This window comes from Centruroides vittatus, unplaced genomic scaffold (assembly GCF_030686945.1).
Source record: "Centruroides vittatus isolate TY-2023 unplaced genomic scaffold, ASM3068694v2 contig_484, whole genome shotgun sequence".
NCBI lineage: Eukaryota > Metazoa > Arthropoda > Arachnida > Scorpiones > Buthidae > Centruroides > Centruroides vittatus.
The window spans coordinates 1208366-1236092 of NW_027122274.1; the positions used below are offsets into that span (position 1 = coordinate 1208366).

The 27727-nt window shown below is 28.6% G+C and overlaps 1 protein-coding gene across 2 annotated transcripts in view; it reads left to right on the top strand.

The window, feature by feature from the left end:
• The window catches only part of LOC136977994 (mediator of RNA polymerase II transcription subunit 25-like), a 50091-nt gene extending 27191 nt beyond the window's left edge, over nucleotides 1–22900 (top strand). For both annotated transcript variants that reach the window (XM_067273622.1, XM_067273623.1), the window contains 12 exons: nucleotides 5832–6002; nucleotides 14034–14158; nucleotides 14236–14350; nucleotides 14433–14621; nucleotides 17502–18039; nucleotides 18250–18421; nucleotides 18510–18686; nucleotides 18772–18867; nucleotides 19809–20033; nucleotides 20165–20302; nucleotides 22271–22390; nucleotides 22456–22900. In XM_067273622.1, the coding sequence (XP_067129723.1) occupies nucleotides 5832–6002; nucleotides 14034–14158; nucleotides 14236–14350; nucleotides 14433–14621; nucleotides 17502–18039; nucleotides 18250–18421; nucleotides 18510–18686; nucleotides 18772–18867; nucleotides 19809–20033; nucleotides 20165–20302; nucleotides 22271–22390; nucleotides 22456–22656 (2267 nt within the window). In that variant the 3' untranslated portion in view covers nucleotides 22657–22900. The remainder of the gene's footprint in view (nucleotides 1–5831; nucleotides 6003–14033; nucleotides 14159–14235; nucleotides 14351–14432; nucleotides 14622–17501; nucleotides 18040–18249; nucleotides 18422–18509; nucleotides 18687–18771; nucleotides 18868–19808; nucleotides 20034–20164; nucleotides 20303–22270; nucleotides 22391–22455) is intronic.
• Nucleotides 22901–27727: the final 4827 nt, after the last annotated feature.

Here is a 27727-nt window from a genome sequence, read left to right on the forward strand (position 1 = left end):
GATATGCCAAATGTATTTAAGATTCATCAAAATTTATAATGCCAAAGCTGCCTGTTTTTTCTCGTTATTGCACTGCTTTATCAATTCTTGATATACAAATTCGGTATTATCGACACTTTTGTATTTAAGTCTGTAGCAGAATTTTAAAATACGTTTTAATATATGGGGAAAAGCCCAAATAAAACTTATCTCATGACGGAAGGCATATCCAAGTATTGTTTTTTCAAGATGGAATAACATTCAATGGAAGTAATTATGCAGAGTTTCAAAGTTGTATAAGTAATCCAGTCCCCATATTGGGCTTGCATAATAGATGATAGGATTTACAATGGTATTGTAGAGTTTAAATTGAATATTCAAATTTGACGTTTTCATTGTTGCCCATAGAAATAATAAATTGTCAATTGCTTATTTAACTTTGATATTTAATTGCCCTGACTCTTCCAATTGATAATAGTAAGGAATTGGTCGTTAGAAGAAAATTTACGGACTTGAAGTTTATCTTGTTTGTTAGTTTGTCATTTAGTTATATCTATTCTTGACGATGGAAGAAAAGTGTCTACTTGTACCAGTTTTCCAGTAGTTAAATTGTAGGTTAGCTTTTCATGGTTGATTAATAAGATATCATTACGCAGTTTAACCTGCGAATTTTGTTTACGTAGTTCGTAGAAAGTTGGTAATAAAAATTTCCGTCTAGCTCTTGAATTGTTAGTTAAGTCCGGAGAAATTTGTAAATTATTCCATTTTTCTAACGAGTTTTGTTGTTTTTTCCGTATAATGGTAGTAAAAATACGGTCTCTAATTTGATTATTGCTGAGAGTAACTCTTAATGTTATATTGGGCGTTTTAGACAGTTGAACTATCTCTAGTATATCTTCTTGAGCTATATTTTTTATATTTAAAAGAGAAGTAATAAAATTATGTATTTCTGCTCTTGAAGGTGGTTTTATGGTTTGGATAGTTGTACATAATAATGTTATTATAGCGATGTTCGTTAATTAACGAGTCCATTTTAAATTGAATGCAATCCTTGTTAATTTGTAACTTATCTACCTGTTGTTTTAAGTTAATTAATTGTTCCTCCATTTTTAGCTGGTGGTTCTTCGTTTCACGGATATTTTCGTGAATAGATTCTAGATCTTGTTTTATCATAACCGTTTGTCTAAAAAGTTTATCGTTAGCAGTATTAATCAAATCCGATATTTTATTCCATAACACTGAAGTAGAGGTGTCTGGAAGTTTATCCGGTTTAGTAGAGAGATAATGGTCAGACTTGGTTAACTCACCTGGAATGTTATTTGCACTTATTTGCGATGGATTTAAGATGGGATTCATTTCGTCACTAGGTTCTTCATGAAGGTTTTTTCCAGAATTGAAGTTAAAGTCCAATATTTTCTTAGAATTTGACAAAAGAGGTTGGTTCTTGGTATCCGGTTTGGCACGGTTTTTTGAAGACTTTCCCCGCTTAGGTGGAGAACGTTGTATTTTTATTAATGATGTTATTATTGAAATAATTTATCTTAGTAAGTTACAAATTTAAACTTATAATAGCAATAAAAAGACAAAAACGTATGTTGCTTAGACTTAGTATAGATGACCAGGAGCACAAGAAAAAACGCCAGCAGCCTCGACCGATGAACACGCCCCCCATCTTATCAAAATACAGTCAAACCTGTTTTTATGTGCGATTTTTATTTGTGCGATTTTTTTAATGCGAATTTTTAATTTGTGCGGTATAGTTGGCGACTAGTCTCGTGCGATTCGTCATGTCTCACGTTGACTTATTATAGCTAAATAAACTTATTATAGCATAAATGCACTTATTATAGTAATATTATTGCATGAATATGCGAAAAATGAAATAATTTACTTTTTAAGTCAACAAAACACCACCTGGACAAAAATATGTAAAACAGATGATAGACCAGACGATGCAGTCAAGTGCTGACATCTGTTGTCAATAAATTCTATTTCGTACGGTTTTGAGTTATTTTCTATGTGAGACTTTTTTTATGCGGTCCCTGTTGACCGCATAAAAAAATTATTTTTTTAATTGTGTTGCGAAAACTATTATTTACAGCCATTCGTGAAGTTTCGTGAGATTTTTTTTAATGCGTTTTTTTTAATGCGGTCCCTATCTCCCGCATAAAAACAGGTTTGACTGTATTCAATTCAATTCATATTTTGATAGTGTTTATATCTCTTTGTAGCAATACAGGGAGTCACTTCAAACAATTTCTGATAGTATTTTATATAAATAATTAATAATGTTTAATGATTTCTTAAAATTAAAGTAATGATTTTTATAATATTTACATTACTTGAAAATAAATTTTTGAAAAGGCTTAATATTTATATTCTCTTCCAAATCAATATTTAAAATTCTAACTTATTTAGTATTAGTAGTTATGATATGAAATCAGTAAGAATTGACTGTGTTATTCATTACAATCATTTTTTGTTGAGTGAAATCATTCATATGAGAGCAGTTCAAATTCTGTTTTGAATTTTAGTAATGGTGATGGAACTGTATGTATTACATACATAGTCCTAATTTAAATTTTATAGAAAGTTTTTATGTTCTTAATTTCAAAAACTGTTTTAAAGTTATTGATTATAATTTGTTTAATCAGATTTTTGGGCAGTTTAGAAGTAATAGTCGCTTAATCCTTAAGGATGGACTAAAGAAGTCTGAAAATGCTTGATTTTTTTTTGGTGTTTGCCAATAAAGCAGTTTCTGATTTGTTATATTTTTGGAGTATCAATGAATTTACTAGGAAAATATATATCTTAAAGTGTTTCTAACATTAATTCGAATTTGTTTAATAGAATATAGTAATAAACATTACATGGCCATAAAACTAATTAAGGAACATCTCTAAAATAGCCTTTCTTTATGACAGGAATTATTTGCACAAATCACTATAGTGTTACTTATTTGCATATATCCCACATCTCCTCTTTATTTCTAATGTAACATATCCTAGTTAATGCATTTTAATGATTTAAAAAAATAATTGTATTTTATTTCTCCTTAATTTATGGAAACCAGTGTATATATAAATCTTGTTGATAATTGTCACATGTACTGAATCAGTTTGAATTCAAATGTTTTAATTTAAATGTTTTGAAATATTAAATTATTTTTTATGGGAAAAATTCTAACGTGTTCTTAGTCCATCCATACTAATTATAAAATCATTAAATATTTAACAGATATGTGACTGACTATTCAGTAGTATTTAATTATAAATCAATAATTTTGCACTTGTCATTATTCTTATTTGTATATTTAACTTACTTCCTATGATTAAATTAGGAGCTGTAATTTCGTTTTATCTTGAGGAAACCGTGTTTTATGTTTTCTTTCTTGCGAAGACACAATGCAGTGACAGTAGATTCAAAACACTGTGCCCAGTGTTTTAAATCTACTGTCACTGCATTGTGTCTTCACAAGAAAGGAAATTCTACTATTTATAGTTTATGCTTAAAATTGTATAAATTGATTTCTGGTTTTTTTTTTTAAATCTGATTTCATTTAACTTGTGTTTCCTGTAAGATGATAAGTTATGTATCACATTCATGTTCTAATAAAACTCCATTGTAAACAGTATATTATGCCTTATCAAACAAAAGCAACCAAATATTAACCATTTATTTAAATTAATTATAATAAAATATTAATTAAAATCTATTTCAGAACTCATGTTCCTTCTTCATTTAGTAATATTGCTAAATTAAAAAACTGACACATTAATGATACATTACATTAATAAAATAATGGCAAAGATGGTCAGTCTTATATGCTGTCAGCAGGCCTAATTTAGCTGAAATTGTAGTCTTTTGGGTAGATGGTACAGCCATAAGTACAGAACAGTAGGTTTGTTAGTCTGAAACCTGATAATCCAGAATGTCTGATAGTTTAGCATTTTCTGAAAAGTAGCTGATAATTTCTCTCTTTTTCAGAGGGTGCCAGATGAAAAAGTTTTATCAACATTTTCTTGAGAATAGTTAGGATCACACAAACTCCTATACAGTGAAATTCAATACATTATACATAGTCTACATTATATTGTGCTGAACATTTTTTTAAAGTGGTGTTTATACTTTGAATTTTCAGATGCATAAGTAACTGCAACTGCAATGATTATTCCCATTAACTAATAAACTCCTTTGAATTCCGTGTAAGTGTAACTGTAAACAAAAGTTTGTCATTCTCATGCTGATTGCAATTGCACAATCAATGAATAAGTATCTTCATAATTATATCATTAACTATTCAAAATGGTGCCAAATTGGAATTACAGTTAATAGAATTGATCCATAATCATGAATATTTATAGAATTTCTCCATTAAAATTAGAACTTTATCTTTCAACAAAAAAAAGTAAAGAATGACTGTTTATCTTTCTAATCACACAATGTTGACTGTAGCATAAACTGTTAACCATTACCAGAATTTCATTGATCAGTTTCTATTTTGCAGTTATGTCATTGATCTGTGCATGAAACTTGTAGTTGCAAAGTTTCATGGCCATTTTTGAGTTAGCACACATTTTGTTTAATAATGTGCATGACTGATGCATTTTCTTTTCTACAGACCAGTATAAGGACATTGCACCTAAAAATAGGTTTCTCATGCCTGCAGCATGTGTAACTTTTGTGAAAGATATATATATATACAGTTGTGACAATGCACAAAATGACCCCCTATGCTTTGGCACCACTTGATCAAAGGGTTGACATTGTATTGACAATGACTAAGTCATCAGGACTGACCCACTATGTCTTTAAAAACAGACATACAAACCTAAATGGCCATTGAGTTCATTTTCTTGCACGAGCGGTTGCGTTTGTAGGCGGTTGGACTCAGGATAGGGATGGTTCAAGAGACCACATGCTTGGAAGAATGCACTCAACTACAGCTTAACATAACATTTATCAGTCATAACTTTTTACACATATATGCGTAGGATAATATATAGCATTTTGTTATAGTTTCTAGCTTATATATTTTTATAGTATATTTAATAGCTTTTTATATAGTGCTTAGTACCATTGTAGCTAGCCCCTAGCTGCAAGAGAGAGAGCTTACACCTTGGTTGTTAGGTGATAAATACCTTGGTCAGTCGAATCAGCTTGATCAAAGGTAGTCTTGATGAGGGATTCCTGCTGGGTTGGATAGGTTTGATGGTACAGTTCTTGATACAGTTCTCAGTTCAGTTCAACTATGATCTGGCGAACGGCAATGCATTTTGAAGGATAGGATTTAATGTGTTAAATGATATATTAGATAAAATTTAGATGATGATATGTAATATAATTTGTAAATTAATTTTAAATAAATAAATAAAATAAGAAAGATACAAGTGTAATAAGCCCTAAATGATGTTGCACAAAAATAATATGGTAATGCAAAAACCTAAAACAGAAAAGGAGAGCAAGAAGTATTAAAATAAAAATATCAACAGTTTTGTTAAATCTTTATTCATTACTTTGTATATTTATTGGTATTCTTTTGACACAGTTCTGTACAAACTTGTAGCATTCAGATCTCTAATTGAGGGTTTTCACTCATCTTTATCACATGATAGAAAAATTGTGGAGAGGATCACTAAGATTGCATCAGATCATTTGAACTAATGTAATTTTAGATTAATAAAGTAATAATCTATTTTACTTATGCAATAACGTTTTTAATTGCAATAACTTTTATTTTTGATACTTTTAAAAAATAGTTTTGTTTTATTTTCTCAAATTTTATTTACATTAAAAATGAAATTTTTATTTAATATAAAAAGTATAGATATAAACAACCAATTCTATTCTAGAACGCCCAATGACACCACCTGCCTTAGAAGGAAAAGGAACTGTTGCTCCAACTTCTACACCATTGCCTTCAGCCAGAAGTCCCACATCTGGTAGTCAAAAAAGACCATCATCTGGTTCACCACCTAATACAAGAGAAAACACTGGATTCAAGCAACCAGCAACTACCCAAGGTTGTTTCATTTTTCATTGTAATTTTTGATAAATTATTCTTTTCATTATAATTAATGTTATTGAGTAAATAAAGTGAATTACATTTATCAGGTCTAACAGACAAGCGGTATAAATTAGAATTATACTGTACATGTATTTCAAATTTTAAAGTACAGTGGAACCTTGCTTAACAAGCATAATTCACTCCAGAATCTTACTTATAATGCGAAACACTTGTTAAGCGAAACAGTTTTTCTCATAGAAATTAATGTAAAATACGATAATGTGTTTCATGCCAAAAAATACTCAAATATTTTATGTATAACGTTTATTGAAAAAAAATTACACAATATACATTGTTAAGAAGCGTGAATCATCTTCATCTTTTCTTCTAGCACGGAATGAACCAACCTGGAATGTGAATTCAATTTGCAGAAAACAAAAAAATCACAGATATGTCTGATGAAGACGCCAAATGATATGCCAAATTACGATTGGGCTATGTAAAGGCTATAATTAAATATTAGAAATTAATTAATTTGACTAGAGGTAGGCAGTTATGCTGTTGTCTTGTATTAAATTTAATAATTATAAATAATTTTTAATTTAGACATTTTTAAATTTAATTTGGAATTGGTCATTAAATTTAGTACAAGACGGTATGTTTATTATATAACGGGCTATGGTTGTCAATGTTTATACGTAATATGTGTGAACACGAGTTTGTGTGATTACAAGCGACACTAAGATGCTAGCAGAACAAGTGCTAAACACAGACTGATGGAGCATGCGCACAATCTGGGATTTCCCTCCTCCTTGTCACTCATTATACGAAACATTGCTCGTTAAGCGAGTGAATTTTATACAATTTGTTTTGCTTGTTATGCGAGGTGCTTGTTAAGCGAGGTTCTACTGTATAACTTTATATATTTTTTAAAATATTTATAAAATAGATAGAATAAAAGATTTAAAAAGTAAATTATACAAATTAAATTTTAAAACTTATTTGATAATGATAAATGTTATGTTATATTATAGATAAGAAAGTGCACAAAATGATTGTACTTTATTTTATAAATTTTTATAAATCAATACAGTTATAGACCCTTATATTTACCCTAGAATAAAAAGTTTTCAAAATGTAAGATTATCATTTTTTTATACAGTATTAAACAGTTTTTTTTAACAATTGGGGAATAAGTATATATTTTATGAAGTGAATTAACCATTCCTCACTGTTAGGAATTTGACAGTATTCAATATCATTGTTCCATGTATGTTTGTTATTATATATATAATAACAGCCATACATTGTACATGCGAATATCATACAGAGCAGTGTTTTTCAACTGCTGGTCCACAAAAGAATTTCACCAGTTCTCAGAAAAATGTTTGACCATACTGAAGCTGTTGCAGTTCATTGTGTGTGACATTTAATTAACTGTATATACTTTGTTATGTGTGGTAATGCTAGATAAGCACACACAAGCATAAATTGTAGTTGCATATAATTACTTGATCCACAAAATTATCTATAATTTTACTGGTCCGTGATGAGAAAAAGGTTGAAAAACACTGACATAAAGTATGTTATATGAAACCTTACTTAAGTAAATGATTTAAAGAATAAATAATAATAATTTATTACAAAATATAAAAATAATTACAGTATACCCCAATTATCTGAAGTAATCTGGACTGATGCTACTTCAGATAAGTGAATACTTGGATAAAACAGATGGCTACTGCCATTTAAGATTAAGAATTATTAATATAAATTATTAAACTATTTAATAAAAATATAAAGGCGTTATATATGGAATATCACTTTTGGGCTTCTTTTTATACCATAGTGAATTATTTAATCATGTATAAGAACAACATTTTTACATCATTTATTATATAGCTAATGTGTGTAATAGTTTAAGAATTAACATGCGTACTATTGTATTTACATTTTAATATGAATATTTTGTCTCTCATTGAAATTAAATGAAAAGAAAATTAACAGAAACAAATCATTTTATGATATATGTTATTTCTTTAAAAAAAGATCTTCAAAGGTTTTTGTTTTATATTGTTCCTTCCTTCTTTGCCTCAATGTTCTGCATCACTCCTTTACATCAGCCACTTACTTGGTACAGTTGAGGTTAAAAGTATTTACATGCTCAGTATATTTAGAGTAAAGTTTTTATCAATTAAAGTATAAAAAAAATAGTGTTAAGACACAAGTTTGGCTCAAGTAATGTAATTAATTGGGGCTTGGATAATTGGAGTTCTGCTGTAATCATTATTTAACAAATTAATGATATAATTTTTAAACTGTGTGATTATAATATAACATTATAACTGTAGTCTTCATAAACATATCTACCATAAAAATTTGAATTTCTATAATTTTATTACATTTACAGTGTTTTGAATTCTTTATGCATTTCATTTTTCTTTTTATTTACTTAATGTTCAAGAAAGAGTTAAAATGCTCAATAACTGAAGTTTGCCAACTTCCAAACAAACATACTACATTTTAATTAGCCAAAAGAATTCATTTTTATTGGTTAATTATCAAAAATTGATTTAAATTTAACCATTATACAGAGAAAAATTAAATACAATAAAATGCAAAAAAAAAAATTTCATTAATGATGCAATAAATTGGTCTGTAAAATAGTTTCTCCTACTCTGGCTACTATAGCAATAATTAATTTCTTACAGACAGGTGACTGAACTCAAGTATAAAATAGAATTTTAAAACATAAATTTTGGAAAAAATATCAATTATCTTGAACTCACATTACACCTGAGATCTTAAGCCACTGAATAATAAGCCTCTTTTACTTTGTAACAGTTAAATTCTGATCTTGGTTTTATGTTTTTGGTTATTTTTCTATTGATTCTTTAAGATCAAACAAGTAAAATGGCAAGGCTGTATTTGGGACAAGACTGTCTCAAAGACTCACTACTAAGCAGGATCACTTTGATACTCATTCTCCAATCCTTTTTGGTATTGCTGGTTTTGAGCACGATTGTTCAAACTTCACCAGCCATGACCACAAGGTCGTGAGCCATGAGGTCATCCACGAGACATTTTTGGTGAAATTAACCTATCCAGTGTTGAAATTTGTCTCTGTTGCATGTCACCCCAGGTTGAATTTTTGTCAATGCCTAATGAAAATTTCCCGTTATGAAAAAAATAATCATGGCTATTGTATCATCGGAAATTATTTTTTTTATTTTCCTCAAACAAAATATATATATTAACCTGTCAGCTGCGCACTCGATAATCCGAAACAACACCGCTGTTGCATACAGGTTTTGTGGTTTTTAAAGTGGTTTTTCAATTTGCGATATCTTGCTTAAAAATTGTAATAGATATAATCTGTTTTCAGTTTTCTATCACGTACATATTACACTTTACAATTGTTAAGTTCAAAATATTATGTACGTTTAAAAAAATTAATAAAATTTAAGATTTTAAAATATTTAAAAAATCGTTTTTTTTATAAATTTTTCATTAATTTGTTACATACATTACTTAGACATGTATATTTTCTGTCAAATAAAAAAAACTGCAGCTTTCTAAATCAACGTAGAGAAATAATACGGCCTATAGATTATAACGCTGATCGGCGTGGGGGGTGGTGGCCTTTCTAAATCTAGGTTAATACACTTTTATTACTGATGATGTGTATTTGATTCTATTTATACGTTATTTAATTTATTGTACTAATAGTAGACTATAATAAGCGATTATTACTTTATTATATTAACGACTATACATGTATATTTTATGTATTACGGAAGTACCACTATAACCGGAAGTACTTTGTTTTTTTGAAAGATTTATGGCTGAATGGCTTAAAAAACAAGCTTATTTGTTAAATAGGATAAATATACATAAAAATTTATTAAATTCATGCTAAAAATAGATAAGAATAACGATTTATAATTGTTTGTTTACATTTGTAGCTGACAATGTAGCTCGAAGTTGGTATAACTTTTTCCAAGAAAGTTCCCACCCCACAAACCCAAGTCAATGCTTATTGGTCAAAGGATAGTCATTTAGCTATAATATACCAATTAGAACTTAACGGGCATGCTAACTAGGATTTTATTATCAAATGAACAAAAGAAAGGTCTCCCATAGACTTAACATGGAATGGAGGAGTTTTGTGCCTAAATTTAAAAATACATGGTGGTAACAAATATCTTATTCATTAAAACAGACTTAGTCTATGTAGATAAAAGCTAATCAGTGCTTAAATCGCCACCAACTAGTTAATTACGAAAGAAAATTGACAGTTACTTCAACTGGAGTACTCCGCAACAGTTTAATGAAAACCGGTTACTCCAATAGCAGTACTCCGCAAACAACTGGTTAATAAGTGTAAAAAGAAAAACATTATATTTCAGAAGTTAGCTTTAATATAAAATTATAACAGCTAGTGCCATCTAGTTTCAAAAACATTCTGATGCTGAAACAAGATATCTCAGGTCAACTAGTCAAGGTCAGCAGGTCGCAACCAGAGAGGTAAATGGGTTTTTTCGAAGATTCATTTGTCAAAATTTGATTTTGCAATGTTTGCATTTCCAACTTTCCAATGAGCAACACATGACAAATCTCACACTCTTGCTTGTTTGTAGAAAGAGTGTCGCCATTTTGTACTTTATTTTGACTTGATTCTTGCTTGAGTATCTACAAGTCTGATTTTTTTTGTGTGTGCATGATTTGGGCACCAAATACTCTGTGTCAAATTGCAATTCCTGACATGTACTCCTTCATACCTCTAAGCTGGTAAGCCAGGACAGCACTGCGATTTTATAAACAAGACATAGTCTTGTCAATTATGTTATAAAGACAATAATAAATAGTGATAAATAACTCACAACCAATAAAAAGGCAGTGAAAAAATTACTCAAATTAGTCAAAAAAGCAATTGATATCCAAAGAAAAAAGTCTGAGATTTAAAAAATACTGCATTAAGTAAAAATTATGGCACCGAAATGAAAGTCAAATTTTTTCTTGGGAATTTCTCTTTGGTTAATACAAAGTGATTCAAAAGTCACAGAAATTTTAAAACATTAATAACTCACAAACTATTTACAGTAAGATGATGCAATTTTCACAAAAATGCTTAGAAACAAGCAGAATTTGTTTGTGTGTAATAAAAGTTTTAGTACCAAAATAGTTACATTTCTTGCCATAGATGGCACTGTAAAAAACTGAAATCATTTGGAAATTTGTTAAAGTAAGAACAAAATAATAAAAGTGCTCTTAGTATAAGCTCTAATGACAACTTCACAAATTATGTAATCTCATCAAGTGCCATCTATGGCAAGAAATGTAACTGTTTTGGTACTAAAATTTTTATTACACACAAAAAAAATCCTGTTTCTTTCTAAGCATTTCTGTGAAAACTACATCAGCTTACTGTAAATAGTTTGTGAATTATTAATTTTTTAAAATTTCTGTGACTTTTGAATCACCCTGTATAAGCTTGGTGCATCAAAGTGATACCATAAGCTTCTTATTATTGTCTCTGCACTTTGTGGTCTCACTTTAGTAACATGATGTTTTAGAGAATCAATTTCAAAGACATTCTTTGTTTTCCTCGTATATTGAAAGCCAGCCAGATAGCAGAGCGATAGTATTCCAGACTGCCGCTGTAAAAGATCCATCATCAAATCCCAATTGAGTCTGCTGCAAAAAGTTTTCCATATAGAATCCATTGGTGCATTGTTCTCTATCCTATACCATACTGCATGAGTGGCTAAGTGGATTTGATCTTTAAACATTTGTAGTAGACTTGGATTGGGCTGATGGGCTTGTTTGTGAAGTTTTCTGGGTTTTCTTCATGTCCATAATATACAAGTATGGGTCAGTTACCATTAAAATGCCTTCTGGAAGGCACATTCCCTGATTGGCAGATAATCTTCATATTGCTTGCCAATATCTAAAACCAATCAATCAATACACTCACACATTGAAAAAATCATTTGCTTTTTGAGTGGTTCATATGCTACTTAGTTTCAATTTTTTCATGTATCATATGAACTACTTGAAAAATAATAATAAAATATAAAGGTTAAGATATTTTTTTACAAATCCAAACTTAGTGAAGTATTGTGTAATGCTTCATAATTTTTGATTGGGTCATAGCCTGGTGTACCATACATTATATAGGGTACAGCTTTTTATGTGATGTGAATATATTCATTTAAATGAATTAAAGCTATTTTCTGAGTACAGAGCATGTCCCCTGTGACATATACAAAATTTTGGTTTAAAATAGCCTTTATAGATGAATATCATTTTGATATCTAAATTTATCAAACCATTTTCTAAAAACTTTTAGTTACTAATTAAAAACTATTTTTCATACTTCACATTTTATCAATAGTAAAATTCAAGGTCAATCACTGGAGTCAAAAGAATTTTACTGATTCCAGCAACTCCAACTCCAATTGACACTTTTAATGAGAATACTCAGTAAGTGGACAGTGTGGTACTCTCAGAAAAATACTGAATTTATTCTTTACTCATGTCATCTCAAACACACCCAATAATTGTGAGCCCAAGGCAGAATTTCGATGCATTGCTGCACATAACAAGATGCTATTTATGTCATTTAGCTATATTCATGGAACAATGTGCTGTTACCATTTGATAAATTAAATTGGATGTTGCAAAAGATACTGAAGCATGACATTTGATGTCATTTGAAAGTTGGTGAAATTGTTTGTCATCAACAAATCATTTCACAATTATGATTTTGAAAATAATAATCATAATTGTAGCATCTTTCTTATCTTCAAATTCTACATTACTAATCACTTTTCAATTTGTTTTAAATTGTTACTAATTGCCATTAAAAAAATACATGTATATAAAAATTTCCAAAATTTTATTTCATTAACTCAAAAAAAAAGGAAAAAATTCAAAATTATATTACTGTTGATAGAGAAAATATAAATCATATCATATTAAAGTATTGGAAGTAAAGTGTATATACAGGTAACGCCCATATAACACGGCACTTCTATAGCACGGATTCACTCTAACACGGTTTGAGAATTGGTAACATCCCCCATATAACACGGTGCTTTTATAGTACGGGTTCACTCTAACACGGTTCGGGAATTAGGTAAAACCCTCATACAACATTAAATGTATTAAAAATTGTTACCAGTTGATGATTCTCATGCTGAGATCATCATATAGGATGAATAAACACTGGTAAAATATTTACTTAAATAAGTATTTTACCCATAAAAAAAATCTACTATATAAAGCTGAAAAACTGGATTCTATCACTGTATGCCAAAAATGGCCACTAGGGGTGGCCCTAGCAATTATTTAAATTAACTTAAATTAACAATATAAATTATTTTATATATATTTTATATTTTTACAGTATTCAGTATAATAATAATATTCAGTATATTATTATTTTATTTGTAATTTTGTATGCCCCGATGCCTGCATCAGCCTTTTGTGAATCATAAATCCGATTCAAAAGAAGGATTTAACAGCATGTTTTTTTAATTTTTGGAACCTAACCCTCCTCTTTACACTAGTTCTTTGTTTCGTATAACACTAATTCGCATAACACAGCAATTTTTTGGAACGTAACTCCCGTGTTATACAGGGTTACTTGTATATATATATGTACAGATATTATTTACCATCATTATCACATATACAAAGTTTAGGAATGATTTTAGTTTGATTTCCCCCTTAATTTTATGCAATTACAAAAATATTTTAATTATTTAACATTTACAAATATATTTTTTACTTTTATGAAGATTGCTTTATAATTTTATATAATTTCAGTTAAGAAGGTGATTATTATTTTATAGTTTTTACAATGTTATGTTGTGTACTGTTGGAATGTTTTTAAAAATTTTAATTAAATTTATTAATTTAAATTTTTCAAAATCTTAATGTTTTCATATCAAACAATTTCTGGATTGTATCGGGCTATATTATGGTTACATTTAATAATTAGATATAGAGTAATGTTTTAATGTTGCTTTCAATTTTTTAGCATCACCTCAACAATCAACACCACAAGCATCATCCACTACAACAGGAGTTACTTATGGATCTAGTGTACCATCAAGAGGGGGTGTTCCTACACCTCCATCTTCTCATCTGTCTGCTATGAATCAAGTACAGTATATTGCAATTTAGTTTTTTTTTTTTTGTTATAATCTTCTAAGAATAATGTCATAATAATTTATTTTTAGCCAAATCCACCAAATGTTACTATTACCACAAAAACCACACAATCTCAGCAGTTATCAACACAGCATGTTGATAACATTAACAGACCGACAAGGGGCCAATCTCCTGTCCCTCTTGGTAATACATATTTTATTAAATTAAAATATTTTAGTTTTTAAAACTGTGAATATTATTTAAATATATTTTTATTTTTATTCAGGATCTCGTATTTGGAATCAACCAACAAATCCTTCATCTCCCGTATCAACTCCACCAACTACCAGTGTATTAGCCAATCAGCTGTCTGTTGCACCTGGTATTGCTAATGTTGGCCATCCATCTCAACAGAATGTTCAACTTTCAACTCTTGTATCACAATCTCAGTCTGGATTTGTCACATCTCAACCAGGTAATGATATTAATTATGTATTCTGCTACTTAAATAAATTTTATATTTTTTTATTATTTATGGTTAATTTACAAAAATTAAGTATAAATAAATTTCAGTTACAACAATTAAATAAAGTTGCTCAACATGAGATAAAAATGATTAAAAAAAAACATTTCATTCAAGAGTGATACATTTTAGTACATAATGTAGATGGTTTCTTTAAGGAATAATATTTAATACATTCTAATTATTTGTATCAATTAGTAGAGAATTTAAATTGTATTGAAACAAAACAAATTAAAATTTTTGATAACATTTCCAGTAATAAATACTTTTCCTGAGGCTCTGGACTCAAAAGTTTGATCAAAAAAATTTTAATAGAAGAAATTATCAAGAGAGAGAGAAATTTCATTCAAAGTTGACACGATAGAGGAACTGATTTAAAACAATGTAAGTCTTTTAAGATCAATTGTCTACAGTTGGGATCAGAATTCAGCATTGTATTAAACATTGAAAACTTCCAAGGTCTGAATTAGTCTTAAGTTATGCCTAAAGACAGGTTGACCAATTGAGTTAGGCAATCAAAGGACCAAATAGATATAAAACTGTGTCTCATGGACACAAGGTTCCCTGTTGCATTCTTTTGTACAAAGCTTCTTTTTGTTCCTGCTTACAGAGGTTCTGTGCTTTTTGAAGTTCCCTTTGATAGGTTCCTGCACTAATTGTGTATTCTTTTTCAAATCTGCTCCATTCTTTGATCAACCTTGACTGACTTGCTCAACTCATTGTATTTCCCACACCCTAGTGACTTCAGCCTTGCCTTCTGGTACAATGACAAGGTTTAACATCATTTTTTTAGATTGATAATCCCTTGGTTTGAGGTTAACCAGGTCCAATCAGTGAACAACTATTATGTATGTTTGCGAATCCATCATGCTCTGCTGTCATACTACTTTGAAGATTCTTTTCTGTCAGCGAGAACTCTTATGTTGAACTTTGGACTGTGTACTTTGTTCATTGAATGGATCTTGTCAACTTCAGACTGAGGAGATTAGCAGTCCAAAAAAACAATGTTTAGTCCTTGTCATTGTACCAGGCAGCAAGACTGAATTTACCAGGGTGTAGGAAATAAAACAGGTCAGACAAGTCAGTCAAGGTTAATCAAAGAATGAAACTGATCAGGTAAAACTGATTCAAGAAAGAACACACAAGTGATGCTGGGACTTATCAAAGAAGACTTCAAAAGGCACGGAACCTCTGTAAGCAGGAACAAAAGGAACCTTTATAGAAAAGAACACAAGGAACCATGTCCTTGAGACATGGTTTTATATCTATTTTGATCTTTGCTTGCTCATCTCAATTGGCCTCTGTGTCTCCAGGTGTAACTCAAGACCAACTCAGACCATGGGTGAAGTCGACATTTAATTCAATACCAAATTCCAATCTTAACTAGAGACAGTTGATCTTAAGATTTACATTGTTTAAATCAGCTCCTCTATCATGTAAATGTTTTAAGTTTTTGTCTCTAGTGATAATTTCTATTAAAATTTTTTTGATCAAACTTTTGGTTAAACTTTTTCTATAAATTGATACATAAATATTTCATTTGTTGTTAATTGATCAACTCTTACATAAACTAATTTGTAAAAATCTGAATGTTAACTGGCAAGTTAACTGGTTATTTTTTGAAATGGGTAGATAATATTAAATTTTTTAACTAAATTTTAAGTTTTATATCTCATCTTTAAGAATGGAAACATTGAATTCTAGTACAAATAAAGATTTTAAAATGAAGTTTAGAATAGTTTTGAATAAAAATTTGATTAATCTTAAGATTCAGTTTTCAAAAACATCCTAAGTTAAGCTAGAATTTAATGCTTTTACTCCTAAAAAAAAATAGTTATAAAACTCAAAAGCTATTAAGGTTGCAAAGTATTTGTTTATTTGTGAACCTTCAATAAAATGAGTTTTGTACATTAATAATGTGGAGTTTGGTTTGAATTATGGACATTAACCTTTAAAACACATTTTAAAAATATAAATCAAATTTAACAAATTTACATTGAATGTAAAAGAGGCAGAGTTTTGATATCTTCAGTATAACAAGTTGTAAAGATCAATTTTAAAAGATTATTTAATTCAACAAGTTTAGAAGTTTTTACTTTTATGAATAATGTAAACCTAGTCATTATAGTTTAAGAAATAGATAAGAAATAAGAAATATAAATAGTTTTGATCAGGTATATCAAATATCTCCTCCTAAAGAACATATATAAATATATTATAGATACTTCCACATTATTAATGAAAATTTAAGTATTTATGAATTTAATATTAGTGTAATAACTAATTTAATTACTAATTAAATGGAAAATTTTATTTATAAAATAAAATTTTCCATAGAGATTTATTATACTAGTAAATGCTATTTTAAACAAAGTTTTATTACAGTTATTTCTGTTTTATATATATTATAATTTATTTTATATAAATTTGTCAGTTACATCTAAGAAGCTTGAATCGAAATCAGGAGAAATTTTTATATTGTTCCCTCACTAGTTAAAATATTTTAAAAACCATGTTTTTAAGATGTTTAATCACTTGGAAAATGTTAGTTTTTTAGTGAAATGTGCCAAAAAACTTGCCACCAAATCTAAATTTTAGTGGCATTTTTGCAAAAAAACTAGCAACAACTTTACAGTTTAAACCAACCCCATCTTCCTGATATAAAGTTTACTTGATGATTATAACAGATTTTGAGAATGTATTATTCAGATACATATACAAATGTACATTTACAAAGAAATTTCATGATTAAGATTCAGAATATTTTGAATTTTATACTTCAAGATTTTGAAATTTTATATTGCATGGAATAATTGTGGAATATGTTTTCAGCAATGATGTCAACTCAAAGTGGAAATGTTCGTACAGGACTTCCTTCAGTGACATTGAGAATGGCAAATCCCTCTCCTGTAACAACAATGGCTGGTGTGGGAAACACAAACAATCTTACAGTACAAATTGGACAAATTCCCTCATTTACTCAACAACAAAATCAACAACAACAGACAACTATTGCAACAAGTATGCCACAGCAAACTTTATCTGTCAGTATGCCATCAAAAGTAGTAAATGTAGCAGGATCACTTGTTACTTCTCAAGCAATTGTACCTATTGCAGCAAGTGTTTCATCTACTGTACAAGCTTCCCATACTGTTCCAGGAGCTTTACACTCAGCAATTGCAGGTCAAGCAGGACGTCCTCAAACCCAATCTGGAATGATGGTTGCAATGTCTAAGGAAAGGATGCAAATTTGGCAAGGATTTATAGAATTTCAAGAGAAGGGACTTTCTAGTGGAGGAAGTGCTAGCCGTGTATGTCACAACCTTCGAGGTACCATATCCTGCAATGTTGTAAATGGAGAACCTGAAGTGTAAGTAGTTTATCATTTTTCATTTATATAAATTACACTATAATAATGATAAATGAAAAATGCACTTTAAAAGTTATTTTATTTAAAAAAATTAAACACTCAATATATGCTATTTATTATAGTTTTGCTATTTCTTTCCATTATTCTTTATTGTTTTGTGTTTTTCATGTATTAATTGGTAATAAATAATAATTATTTTTTCTTGTATAGAAATGCAGACAAATGGCCAAATAAGGTTGCAATGCAACTTTTACCCAGGCATCTCATCAGCACACCTAATGTAACAGCCATTTTAAAAAATGCAGCAAGACATATTTATGTGCATTTTCCACAAGATACAGAAGCTGTGCAAAAATTAACTAAATTTATGAGTTCAAATTGGGTAAACATTCTGACAAATTAATTTTTAAACATAATATTAAAATATTTACTATATTGTTTAGTATAAAATATTTAAAATGATTTTACAGATTGGTTGTATACAGTTTACTCCACCAAATGAATTACGTATCATGTTGATTCTATATATGACTGATAAGCAGATTTATATTGGGGCCATTCCAAATGATCAAGATGGCTTTTTAGCAGTTATTCGTCAAATTTTTGAATCATACAGAAAACAACAAGCTGCAAAACAACAAAAAATGGTATTTCTTTTGCTATTTTTTTTGTTTTTTGTTTTTTATAAAAAGTTTTAAATACAATTTTTGTTTATTTAATTATTTTTTAAAGTTGACTCAACTGTCAGGTGGTGGTACAATACCAGGTTCTTCTACAATAGGATTATCAACAACAAATGCTTCTCCTCAGACTTTAATAATGAATCAGGTAAGATATTGCTTAATTATATCAGGCATATCATTAGAAAATTTTTAGAGTGGTCTAATAGAATAAGAAACAACACACTAAGTATGTTATAAAATAACATTTCATATTTTCAAGAAAACCTTCAATTTCTAACATATCTAATTTCATCCTCCTTGGATACAATATCCCAAATATATTTACAATCTCATCAATGTTGACATGAAAATTACAGGACTAACCCTAAGTTATTGTCATTATAAGTAACATTCAGTCATTGTTCTCATCAGCCCTCATCTGTTCAGTCTTCTCAACATGCTGACTGATCTTTTGTATTCACATAATGTTCCCACATCACTTGAATGAAAAAGATTGTGGACACAAAATGTTTGGAAACCTATCTGGATTGCAAGTTTTCGTTGATTAGACCAATGTGCAACTTGTCAGCATTTTTGCCAATCTAGTGTTTTAATTGAAATATTTTGCCTTTAAGCTCAGAACTGGGTAAGGCATCATAATACATGTCAATGAGTCCTCTCAGAGATGCAACCTTATATTTTAAAAAATTCATTAAAAATTTAATTTCTATCAAATATGCTTGAAATGCTATCATATTAATACATTATTACCAATAGAAATAAATAATATATCTTACAAATTATATAATACTGTAAAAATACAAAGGAAATTTTAATATATATCTTTATTGGGAAACCCTATGACTTCGTTGGGTCACCATTCATTACATTATTAATTAAAATTTTATACAATAAAAACAAAATTTAACCTTAAAAATATTGTATTTTTATCATTAAAGAAGTATAAATGTCAGTCGGAGCCTTTCTTTGTTATGTATTATAAAAAGACTGAAAAATGGGTCTACAGACTCATTAGTTCTCCCACTGACAATGTGCATGTTATATCATTTTAAAAATTTAAGTAATAATATAATGTGATTATTTTAGACAAACCCAGCTAATATTGTAACAAGTACACAGTTGGGTGCAAGGCAAATGATGCAAGGTCCTGCCCAAAGAGCAGTTGTGCAAACTAACCAACAGCAACAACAACAACAACAACAACAACAAAATCAAGGCCAAGCTACTGTTGTGGCCCCTCTTAATCAGCAGACTTCTCTTTCTCAACAACAAAGGTTATCACAACTTGAAGCTGAAAGACAGCAGAATTTGGTAAAGTTAAAGTTATTTGTATAAATTTTATTATTATTTCTTATTAATAAATTTTCTTATATGTTTTATTTTGCAGTTTTTATTTCTATATCTGTGTTAAAATTTCACTTTTTATACTTATTATTTAACAGCTAAAAATTCAACAACTTCAACAAACACTTGAAGCTGCTCAGCAGAAAGAATTGCAATATAAAGCAGCTCAAGAACAGCAGCAGCAGCAGCAACAACAACAACAACAAGCTTTAATTGAACGACATAATTTACAACAGGTTTTTATTTTTAAAATTTTGGATTATTATATTGTATATTTAAACTGAAATTTTTATTTATTTATTTTTATAATAATTTATAATTTATTTATTTAAATTTTTAAAATAAATTTGCAAAATTTAAAGTATTTTGATTTTCAGGCTGGACTAATGTATTATCCAAATTTAATATTTCTTACTATTTTATTTTGTAATTTATTCAATTATTAAATTTTACTATTTTTCTGAGTCATTTATTAATTATTAATGATTTCTATTATCTTTGATTTTGGCATAACATTTGTTATAAAGGCAAAAAATCATGTTTGTGATCAAAAACAAATATTTTATTGCATTTAAATTATTAAAATTTTATTGATTTTTAAAATCTCTATATATTTATAACTAGTTAAATGCAGGGAAAAAATAATATAGATATTTATTAATGTGTGCAAGGAATTCTCAGTTAATTCTAGAATTTTTTTTACTTTCAATATTGTTTTCCACTTTACTGATATTGATTACTTCTCCATATAGTCAATCTGTACAAATACTTATTCCATTGTTCTATTAACTTTCAAGTTTATGATGTAGAAATATTTGGAGATGAATAATATTTGTTTGCATCTATTTATTATTGGTGAACTTCTAGCTTGTCACTAACTTTCACAGGTAAAACAAATGAAAATCTGTCTATTCTGGACTGTATGGAGAGCTCTGCAATACTTTCCAACCAATCTGTGCTGTGTGGGACATACATTGTCTTGCTAGAAAATCAATCTCATTTGCAGTAATTGCAATAAATGCTTGGTCTCAGGCATTATTTAACAATGAGAATAAAGAATCATAATAAAATTTCTTATGGTGGAAGGAGCATCCAGTGCAGACATTCATTATTGGGCTGCAATTTCAAAAAAAACTGTAGACCTATAAATTCTCACTGTTGTCCATCCATCTGTCTTTCCTTAATCTCAAGATTGGAGTTAGATAGATGAAAGACGAGACCAGGTATGGAAACTATATTAACTGTAAACCCAATTAACTATATATGAACTCCCAATGCAAACTGGAAGTCATGTTATTTCAATTCAAAAATTTTCCCCTGAAAGGAGTTAGATAGATAACTGGTACTACTTGATTGCTAAAGGAAAAGTATGATGTATAGTGCAGGACACTGCTAATTTGAAGGTGGAGAACATTTATTTTAAATTAAATAAATTAAAAAATATGATTAAAAATTGCAGCCTGGCATTGTGACAATGTCACAACAAAAATAATTGCTTGTCAGTTGACAGCAGCATTTAAGGAAAAACAGATCATGTTCAAAGGCAGTGGTGCCAAAATTTATTGATTTGTGGGCAAAAAATGTACATAAATTGTAGATAGGCAGGCCACAAGTATGTTATATATTTGTGAAAACCAAGGCTAGCATTTTTGTAATTTAGGCAATTTAATTATTTAATATATGTTTGAAGAACATACTGCAAAACAGCATTTCTTGACACTGTTTTATATACATTAATTTTATTCACATTTATGTTTGCAATTAAAACACAATTAAATAAATGCAAGATTTCCAAAATTTCATAAAATTTCACTTTAGTGGGATGAGGCATAATTTTTTTACCTGAAACCAATAAAAATATTTGAGCATAAAAATTTTTTGAAAAATTTCTAGATATTAATTTTTAATATTACTGTTATTTCTCCAATTTTATATTATTTTTGGGTAGGTTGTGAATATAAGAATGAATTTGTATAAAGGAATTTGCCTATATTTAGTATTTAATCAGAATTTGACAAAAATCTTGCAAAATAGTTTGACTGTGCCTCACTTCTACTCAGATTTTCAGTTGTTGCATTAATGATTAACTACTGATCTTTTAATTATTTAAGAAATTAACCAATGTTAGGTCAAAATAAGTTGAGATATATTGTGAATTTATCTTATAAAGTAAATATGTATTTATCAAACTATTTTTTCTTTAGCAACTTCATCAACTTCAACAACAGCAGCAGCAGCAGCAACAAAGATTACAACAATTGTCTCAGCAACAATCAGTCTCACAAAGTAATGCTAATCCACAGCTAAGGCATTTATTACAACACGTAAGTTATATTGCTTAAATTATTTTACTATAATAGCAAATACTAATATTTAACTTTTATTACAGCAAATGCAACAAATGCGACAACAACAACAGCAACAACAGCTTTTAATGCAACCAAATATTCGTTCTCAGCTGCAGTCAAATGTTTCCCAAATAGCCTTATCAGCACCTGTTAGTCAACAACAACAAGCATCTCAACAGCAACAGCAGCAGCAACAGCAGCAACAACAAACTTGGGATGATCCAAGTCTTCTTGACTTTTAAAAAGATTTTTATAATATTGTTATATTACTGTTTTATAAATAGTTAGTACTTGAATTTGATGCAGTATCCTTGAACTGAGTAAATTACAGAAGAAATTTTTCAATACAATATTTATAATTATGAATATGGCATAAACCATAGTTTAATTCTGAATTTACATGTATAATATTGAACAGATTAATTTTTTTACACAGATATTCACTTTTTGAAAATGTAATAAATTTATTGATTTATAAAGAAACTATTACTTTTTATTTTGTCTTGAATATACAAATGCTTTATGCTTATTGATTTTTATAGCAATTAAATTAAATACATTTGTTAACTTTTTGTGATTTTTTTCAAAACATTCTTAGCATAGAGAAATGAAAACTAATGATTAATTAATGATTCTAGTTCTTTAAATACAGTAGAACTTTGATCATCTGAACACTGATTAGCCAAATGTCCAATTATCCAAATTACCACTTGCCCTCCTTTCTCTCTCCCATTGACATCACACTGCAATTACATCTCTTATGTGACTGCATGATCAGTAATGTCTGTTTGCCATGACTGATTCAAATGATCAGTAGGATGCTACTCACACATTGATGAATAAATAAATACAGTACATGTACAATACTGTGCTATTACCCTGTAATTTCATTCTTTATGTGTTAATCCACTTATCAAAATCACCTGCAGAACAAATCAGTTTGGATAATAGTTTTACCATATTATTTTATTAAAGTTAGTCTGTTGTGGCTATAATCCATTATTAGGACTTATTATACTGATTTAACTTACAGATGAAATTAGAGGGATTGAATTTAGTCTATTAGTTCAAAAGAACAAACCTATTTGCACCTATTTATAATAATTTCTTATATTTTAGACCTTTTTGTTCCTCATTAGTAGATGTTTTATCATTCAAATTATAATAAAATCTTGCTAATGAAAGGCCAAAATACAAGAAAATATTGTATGTAGGTACAAATAGTTTATTCTTTTGAATTTAATCTCTCTAATTTCATCCATAAGATAAATCAATATAATAAATCCCATTAATAGATTAAAGACACAATAAACTAACATTAATAAAAGAAAACTATTGATGTTTACAGAATAAACAGTTAATAGAAAGTTTATTTACTTAACTAATTGTTCTATATTTTTTTCAATGTAAATATTTTCATCAAATTTGAAAAATGAAGAAAAAATTGTATAAATATGCCTGAAAAATTTTTTCAGAAAGTTGTAGAAATTCTCACAAATTCTCTATTGATAATGAAGTTTTGATTGGAAATACCATTAATGGATGAAATAACACACAAATTTGTATCTAAGTTCTGATATGCTAATTCCAGTGATAAATCATATAGGAATTAGAGGTCACATGTAATTTATACATAATTTTGTATAAGAATATTAAATTTGTATTATATATAAGGGTTTCACATGGACATAAAGTTTGCATAGAAGTTACAATGTTGACATTTCTTTATATAAAACTTTTCTCAAAATTTCAAAATATAACATTTTTTTATGCCAGTACATAAAAAATATCCACTTTCTCTTGCAACTAGATTTTTCAGAGCAGTTTTGTTTTTAATAAGAGGATAGTTAATTTGTTTGTAAAGATATATCTTTATATTAATGTATAAAAAAGTAATAAGTAATATAAATAATCATAATGCTTATTATTATTATAATATAATGTAAATATTTATTAAATGCCTTTTGTCTGTATCTTAGATATCAATTAAACATTTGGTTTAAACACAACCAACAACAGATTTATCATATACTATATGTTTATTCAACAAGTAAAAGACCAGTATGCATTTCGACAACAAAAAAGTGTTATCCTCCTCAGCTGGTTTTAATTCTGCAGATTTTTTAACTGACACATAGCAACAAGTAAAGTTTAATTCTTGAATAAACTTAGGCTAATATGTGATAAGTCTATTGTTGTTTGAACCAAATATTTAATTGAATGCTTGTTATTATTTATCAAACAATATCTGGTAGAATGTATATATCAAGAGATGGAAATTACTAAAAGTTTAATATTTTATTTACTTTATTCTAAGATGCACTTCTTTCTAGTTTTACTTGTCTGAAAACTTAAATGCTTCTAAGAATTGATAGCATCTTACATTCACAATCTAAAATAATGATCAGCAGTCATTGCAAGTAGATTATGTGATGCATTATGCACCAATAATTAAGATTTTTGACTATTCTGCCTTATAGTCTTATTAGCTCAGATAAACTTTGAGTAACAAGCATTTAATTTAAACTCTTTTTTAAAATAGCTTTTAGATGTTAAAAATGCACCATTAAAACAGTTATTGTATAAGAAATAGTTACTTAACATACATACATATTTTATGGAATATGAATTGTTTTAACTTGTTAATAAAACTTAACATTATTTTAATAATTTTCTTTCCATAAAAAAAACCTTAAAATTTAATTTAAAACTCACAAATGTGTCTTAGAATCAAGGAAATACATATTTCTTCTTTTCTATTCAATAAAATAACAAAATTATTAATAAGTTTACTATATTTATTGTATAGAAAGATAAATATTTCATTTAAAAAAAATTGTTTGATTCTTTATAATGCACAAATCAGTAATTGTTTTGAATAATAATATTGAAAAATTTAACATTTATTATATATTTGAATATAATTTCAAGAAATAAAATTGAGAGAAACGTTTTGATTTAAAGAACTGCATTAAAATACTCTCTCATTGAATAAGAAAGAAAATATCCATTTCAGACTAATTATTTAAAATTAATGTATTTTAGTTTAAAATATTTTAAGACATTGTTATTAAAGAATGTTGATTGGCAAAGAATTGGCCAAAATTAATTTTTCTAATAATTAAATCTCTGTAAATATTTTTCTGTTCTAAACGTTATTACACATAAACATAAATGTTTTCTCTTAAAATATTACTATACTATAATTATTGTGGCATTGTTACAATGTCAAGCTGTGATATTTAATCATATTTTAATTTAAAAATTAATTGGCACCTCCAGTCACTAAGCTTTCTGGAGTAAGATGAAAATCGAGACAAGATAGGCCTCGATTTTTATTATTTAATTTTGTTCTTGAGATAAAGGAAGGATGGAAGAACAGTTGGACCAGAGTGGGAAAATTGCAGCCCAATAAGTATAAAAGGGGAGATGGGGATTTTTCTGTGACTGGAGATAACTTAGCAGTTCCTACCCCTATAAAATTAATATTATTTTTACTTAGAAATAAAATCTTTAAGACTGTTTTTTGTTATTAAACATTATATGCATTCTTGCATTCTTTCAAAAAGTAAACATGGCAAAGGGGCCCACACTGCTAATGGACCCCAAAAAAGCTCTTGATTGAAGTTACATAAATTAAAATGTAGTTATGTAATATATAAGACACAAGTCACTCTGGAAAATTTTAAAATGTTGCCAACCATTTTCTAGTTTTAATTTTTTTTTACCACTTCAAATTATTTATTGCCACCAGTTTTACTTACTAATTAATGCAAGTACTGTAACCTTATCGGTTTGGCATCTAGAAAGCAAAAGTAGCATGCACTGTCACTTAAGAAGACTAGTCATTTGTATCTCCAATTCGAACAAAACCTGGTGAGCACACAGCCTTAAACACAAACAGCTCCTTGTCCAAATAATAGGATTCACTTCTCAAGTATTTCCCAAAAAATGGGCTTCTGAAAATTTAGTGTTCAGCTTATAAGCTAGACTCTAGCTCCAGTGCTTAGTGTCTTATCCACTCAGCTATTGTCACTCAGATGTGAAACTTTCAAAGACGTATAAGCTAAACAATTTTCAGAAGCCCGTTTTTGAGAAATGCTTGAATTGGGTCCTATTAATTAGATGAGGAGCTGTTTGTGTTTAAGGCTAGGTGCTCACCTACATTTCATTCAAATCGAAGACCTGAATGTTTGGCCCTCTCCATATTAGCAATAGGAATCATTTTTGAATAATTTTGAACACATTTGATCACAATATTTAAACAGTATTTCACAGGTTCTGTCATGTCAAAATTTTTGTTTTAGTTTACTGAAAAAAAAGCAAAATGAAAAAAGTCATCCCAAAATTTCTGTCAGTCGATAAAAATAATCCTCAAACTGGAAACACCGGATAGCATTGCACAAAACTGTCTTTGGTTCTCAATGTCACTTCTGCCAGAACTTGCAGCATGATGTAATGAGATTGCTTGGTGTGTGTGGTGTCATGACTTCCATTGTAAGGAAGCTTGACATTTGCTGTTTTTCCTGGTGTGATTTGTGAAATTGTGGTTTAATTTCATGTGGAAATGTGGGCCACAATTCAGCCACAATTTCATGTGGCTGAATGTGGAAATAAGTGGACTAGTGATTTTATCACCAGTATTATTATATTTTTATTAAAGTTGTGATAAGAATATAAAACCCCTAATAATATATAAATTAATGTATTTAAGCATTATTATTCTATATATATAGTCTGTGTGCATGTTAATGTTTTTTGTAAGAAGGAAAATTTTAACAATTTATTGTGGCATTGTCACAATGCTCTTGATTTTAGTAGTGTCTTGCCCCTGTATATCATACATTGTCCTGTTAGATGATAGGCATACTATTATTAATGCCATTCTGTATAGAACTTTTGAATTGAAATAATGAGACTTCCAGTCCAAACCAGAAGTTCGTATATAATTAATCAAGGCCTCCTGTTCCTAAGCTTTCCATACCTGGTCTTGACTTTCATCTATCTAACTCAGTTCTCAACATTAATTAACTGACAGATGGACGCCAATGGGAATTTATAGGTCTGCAATTGAAAATTGCAGCCAAAAAAACTAGGAGAGGTTTAGAAAAAATTGGTATAAGTTTCAGTGATGATTATTATAAAATGGCAAAAAGCTTAATTCCGAGGGTAAGGATGAGTTTTGTAAAAAAAGACAAAAAGTGCTAATAACAAGTAAAATCGTTGTCTAATCTTACTGAAGATATGACACATGACCCCCTTCTACCTCCCCTCGACCTATAACCAACAAAATTTAATAGCATCAATCCCCCT